The sequence below is a fragment of the Sipha flava genome, unplaced genomic scaffold (assembly GCF_003268045.1).
Source record: "Sipha flava isolate LNK unplaced genomic scaffold, YSA_version1 34_pilon_pilon, whole genome shotgun sequence".
Classification (NCBI taxonomy): Eukaryota; Metazoa; Arthropoda; class Insecta; order Hemiptera; family Aphididae; genus Sipha; species Sipha flava.
The window spans coordinates 2,280,294-2,286,347 of record NW_020273045.1 but is presented as its reverse complement, the minus strand read 5'-3'; the positions used below and the strand labels follow the sequence as shown (position 1 = coordinate 2,286,347).

Genomic DNA, 6,054 nt, shown 5'->3' with positions numbered 1-6,054 from the left:
CCACCAGGGGCAGCGGCCGCGACGGCGCGGGCGGCTCCGACGGCGTCCACGACCGACGGCCACCTAAGGGCAAAGGGTTCTTCCGATCGTTTCGGCGGCCGCGATCAACCGCGCAACCGCGGCCACCGCTCGTCATCGACAACCCGGCGTCACCGTCGTCGTCGTCGTCGTCGTCGTCGTCGTACTCGCTGTTGGAATTCTCCGCGCGCTCGGCCACGGCAGCCGTCGACGCAACAACACCAGCAGCGGACCAGTAACAACAACGGCCATCGCTACCAATTAATTATAAATATTTTCTTATTATTTCAATTGTTTCCGGACTAAGAAGAAGAGAAAAAAAAAACGGGTAGTCGTTTTAAACGCGTACAATATCATCGCGTACGTTTCTTTTCCGTCAAGGGTTTAAAGGATTATATAGTGAATTAGTGAATTAAGTCGTTATAATATAATAAAGGTTCCACAACGTGTTGGGGTTTTTTTTTTTTTTTTTTGGTAAACTTATTTTTATCGTATAATAATTATTGTATTACAATCGTCGTGCAGATTCCGTCAGATTTATATGTTGTATACACGTATATTTATACATATTTATCCGTTAAATATGTACAAGTATTCATTTTTTTTTATGGCCCGGACGTTCCCTTCCATTCACCTATCGTTACCAACCGTCTCCTACACAATTTCACCGTCACCCGTCGTCGTTCGCATACACACGCTTGTCTTGTAATATAAAATGCATCTCATCGATCTGCTCTTCACTCGAGTACACACGCACACGCAAGATTATCGAATCATCATAATATATATATGTATGTTGTACACCATGATCTAAACCTGATGTACGGGCTTAACCGGCCGAACGTTTTGAAAATTTTAAACGTTGTAAATAATAATTATCGAATCGCGTGCGATTTTCAATAACTAAATCGTTGCTTTTATTGTCGTATATATACGTTATTATTATTATTAAGTTTTAAACGGAACGTTTTGGTATATTATATTATATATATTTTTGAAAAATAACACTTAGATCTAAATTCTATTTTTTATTCGTTTGTTCGTTATTATTTTATTTTTTTCTAACAAAATTCGACTCTGTTCACGACCAAAACGTTTGCCATTGGTTGTCACTATGAATAATTATTATAAATATGTTTGGTATCTTTCTTGGACACTCGAAACCGTAATTCGTTTTGAATTCAACGTTTTTACATCTCGAACGCATTCAAATCATTTACTTCGCTCAATAATATAAACGTAATATATACGTCTATCGATAATAATACTACCTGTTAATACTAATAATATGATTTCAACATTGTTTTTTAGCGCAACGTAGAACGCGTTTTCGAACAATTACGGTCGCGACATTGTTCTTTTCTAATAATTTTAAAATAATAATAATAAATCATACGATTATATCAATATTTCTAGAATTAATTTTTCTCGCGAAACTATAATCAAGAGGAGGCACTCGCTACACCTCTTTTTTTTTGTGATTCAATTGTCTGTGATTGTACCTTCTTTACTATCCACCTCGTATAGCTGTAGCTATATGGCTGTATGTGTACTACACACGCTAATGAAAAAATATATTTTAAATTGAACTTCCGCTAAATCATTTTTTTTTTTTTTAGAAATACATATTACCATGATCAATAATAAACAAATTAATGTATATTTATCGTAAACTTTGCTTATTATTATTATTACCATTACAGTAATATTTTCTTGGTTGCCGTTGATTTCTCAGAGATTTAAAATGAACACGACGAGACATGTTATTTTTGGTGAACACCGATGAGGGGATGTCCGTTGTTTCTTTTTCCCGTCCAATCGTTTTAGTTTCGGTAAATTTTTAGTCTACATTTTCACCCGTTCGGACAGACACGTAAACGCGAATAACATTGAAAACTTACGATGGTAACATCAAGTGATAATAATTTATTATTTACGTATATTTATTACATAATATTATACACGGTTGTTTACTATTATTATTATTATTATTATTATTATTATTATTACTACAATTAAGGCTGGATTATTTCCGAACTGTTTGAAACATCGGATTTCTGTACGTACATCTTAATCCGAATTTCGCTTTGCCCAAAAGTACAAACGACGCACTCGTTAATGCTAATCTCCTTTTCTCGCTGTTCTTCATAACGCCATCAATATTTTTAAACGTTTCGCAGACACACAAAGCTTATTCGTTGCGAGCCTCTTAACGCATTACAATCCATTTCGATAGTGATATATTAAAATATTTGTACATTTATCAACATAGGTCGGTGTGTCATTTCCGTTTTGTACTTTTGGTGCGATTATATTATACTAAAACATGATACAACCAATGTGATTTTGCGTTTTGTGCAAACAACTATGTTGTAATAATATTCTGTTATTCGTTATCGTAAATGATATTTTTTATTTTCAAAAAATCGTTTAACCTCGAGCGGTTTCGGAAACGTAGGTTTTATAAACCATATATACTCTCATATAATGTGATGCTACCTTATTGTCTCTCGTTTTAACCTAAATACCGTTACGTTCAATTTTCCTATTTCTTAACAACTCCAACACACACGCGCACACAAACATAACAACATACGACATGTAAGTCTATGTATGCACGCCATGCCATTGGGTTTTCAGCGTGCATGTATTTGAACTCGTCAAGCCTACTTCAAGTGTATTATTGGCTTTCTACTACTAAAAAACCATTTCCATGCTTTTTATTTATTTATAATTTCGACCCACATGTGTGACCGTGTATCAATTTATAACGACGAGTACATTTATATGTATATAATGTGTGTAAGTATATATTTTCTCCTTATCTTTTTCTCTCTCTCTCTCTATAACTCTATGTATCTAAGCTCTATCCATAACACCTACATCTAGATTTCTCTTTTTGTTTGTAAATAAAACGAGTTTGTACATAGTGTAGATTTCGTTTCATTTTATAATAAATGTTTGAAGAAAAAAAAATTTGAAAAAAAATGTCTCACATATTCTAATAATATTTAAGTGATAGAATAATTTTTTGCTAGTAGATAATACATTTTGTTTCACACGGGACCATAAAATAATGTTAATTTTAATTTAATTTTTTTTTTTTTCCGTCGTCCCACCGACGACGTGTTTTTGTTTTCAAACTGCCAATACAATTTGAATGTAACTATTATTATTATTATTATTATTATTATTATATGAAGCATCGTATTAAAATCATAATTTTAGGTGATTTTATCGTTAAAATTTATTAGTAATATATTATATTGTGTTTTAAACTGACAAATTCTTGCAATTTTTTTCTTTGTTCAATTTATCGTGAAAACAATTATTCTTTTTCGATTGCTATTTGAACGAAAACAATATAATAAACTTATAACGATGTGACGACTGCAAGCATTACTAAGATAAAAATTCTGTGATAAAACGACAAGCCTGTGTATAATATATCTAATAACAATATGAAATGTGATTTTCAAAAATCAAATCGAAGTATTTAATTCTATCGGATGATTCATATTTCACCCGGGAGTTGCAATTTATTATTTCCATGGAACAAATTAAATAATTTGCAATTTTAATCATTTCCTGTTTTAAGTATATTTTTCGTATATAATAAGTTCCTCCCGTCCTCTTTGTCTATCGGTATGCCTGTCCCTTTCTTACTCTCTCACTCTCTCTCTCTCTCTCTCTCTCTCTCTCTCTCTCTCTCTATCGATCTATCTCTTACTCATCTCCTTTTTTTACAAACGTATTAATATTATATTTATGCTTGCCGATATCATTTCCAAGCTTCCTTAAAACCACACTTTGTCTTTGGCCATTAAAAAAAATATATAATACATATATAAAGTAAAAGTAATGAAAATATTTAATATAATATCTGTAAACACTAATGTAAATGTAAACTAATAAATTATAATCAAAGTTGCCTTATTACTAACCGTAAGTTTCCGGTTGTAATTTTTTTTTTTTTTTGTTACTTCATTAAATTAAAAGAAAAAAAACTGTAAAGTATTTAATTTTAAGTAATTAATATTATAAAAAAAAAAAATAAATAGTGTTATCAACTAAATATTGTATAAAACGGAAGTGGAACGGGTATATTACTATTTTTTTCCAATGTGATTCATTATTAAACCTAATTGTTTTAGGTATTTCCTTTTAGAACAAACTATTATAATTTTTTTTTTTCTAGATATATTCAAAATGTGTTGTCGAATTTTTTTTGTTGATAATATTTGTTATTGTTACTTTTTCGACAATCCGTTTTTTATGCTGTATAACATGACGCGTGTAGATTTTATCTTGTAAAAATAAAAAAACTAAGAATACAAAAAAAATTTCATTTTTCATACATCGTTTTTCATTAATAATAATAATAATATATACTACATAATTCCATGTACGCGTTTACATACTTAGTTAACGTATGTTTTATTTCTATGGTTTTATATCCCCTCCAACAGATTATATATGTTTACATAATATATATATATATATATATATATATATATATATATATATAGACAGAGTACATTGATTGTTTTTGTTTTTATTTTTTTTCGTATTTTTACATAATTTACGTCAACTTCTAGACGAGTAAATTGTGACATACATTTATTTATGCATCTATATATATATTTACGTTCAAGTAAAATATAATTATGTATATGTACACACATATATACATCTAAATTCATGTGCATATATATATATATATGGATAATTATATTTATTATCATTGTATTTATTATTTTTTATTACTATTAAAATTTATCTGTTTTTGTTTGTGTTATAATAAAGAAAAAATATATAAAAAAAAAAAGAAAAGAAAATGATAAATTTTAGAAAAAAAATTAAACACTTGTTCTTTTTTACACACATATTATTATTAGCATAACGTGTAGAAAACCGCATTAGCTGCGGACAGCAGGTATATTATTCACAACCTGGAACTGTCTGGGCTCAGCAACAATGCGATGTCACCGTAAGTATAACATCTACACCCCTGCGACCTGTCAGGCAAACGGTTAATGCTTTCGACCGTTATTCGTACGAATAAGTCGAAACGGACTGATTGATTTGACATTGTTGGCGGTCGCCAAACGATGGGTCGCCTACCCGCACAGCACATATGTATTTATTCGATTTTTAATAAATATTTAAAAAAAAAATTTTAATATTTCATAAATATTCAATGTCCGTTGTTCAAAAGATCTTAAACGTTGAATCAAGTAGTAGATATTTATAAAATTTAAATTTTCATTAGTTTTTGAATATTTGAACTCCGATCTAAAATAAAAATCGTTTTAATCGTTATGGTTGACAAATACTGTACGGAAAATGTTTACGGAGTATTTGCATTTATTTGAATGTACCTTCATCATTTTTTCAAATTTTAATATTTCAGATTCCCGTGCATATATGGTCTAAAACAACAATTGCCTGCGTATTTGTTTATTAACGTGAATATCTGGTTTATAACGATGATTACCTGTGTATTTAGTGAACGACGAAGATTTCGATTTAACATAATTTGAACTACAAATGATGGTATTATTAATTTTATTTATTTATAGAGTGGGTTCAACTGCACAAGTTCACGATCATATACGGCCACCTGAGTAATTTGCGAATTCTTGCTAATCATTAACATTCGTTTGGTGTTGATTTCAAAGTTCTATTTCGAAACGGATGGGCTACGTGAAGTTTGCCCAACTTTTAATTGTTTGGTTTCACGGCGAAAGTTTGTACTTGTAAATCCTTAAAATTGACTTGCAAATACTTGCGAAAAACTTGCAAAATAATTGTAAAGATTAAAAAAAAAAATTACTGTATCGGACGGACCAATTTCACGAGCATCGGCTGTGCGGGTAATATTGCGGAACCGGCGCTTCGTATCGATAGCACATTGTACATTCCGGAACGTAGGACAAGGGTAGGCAAGGCACGGCGCAAACGTTCGATCATCGAAATGTGTATGGTTGCATTCGTTAGCGATCGCCATCTCATTTCGCAGTGGTGAAAAAACCC

At 30.9% G+C, this 6,054-nt stretch overlaps 1 protein-coding gene across 1 annotated transcript in view; it reads left to right on the top strand.

Annotated features, from left to right (window-relative positions):
• Window positions 1–5,649, top strand: part of LOC112687452 (voltage-dependent calcium channel type A subunit alpha-1) — a 303,497-nt gene extending 297,848 nt beyond the window's left edge. Inside the window, exon 43 of the mRNA XM_025560177.1 lies at window positions 5,601–5,649. Coding sequence (XP_025415962.1) covers window positions 5,601–5,649 — 49 coding nt within the window. The remainder of the gene's footprint in view (window positions 1–5,600) is intronic.
• Window positions 5,650–6,054: the final 405 nt, after the last annotated feature.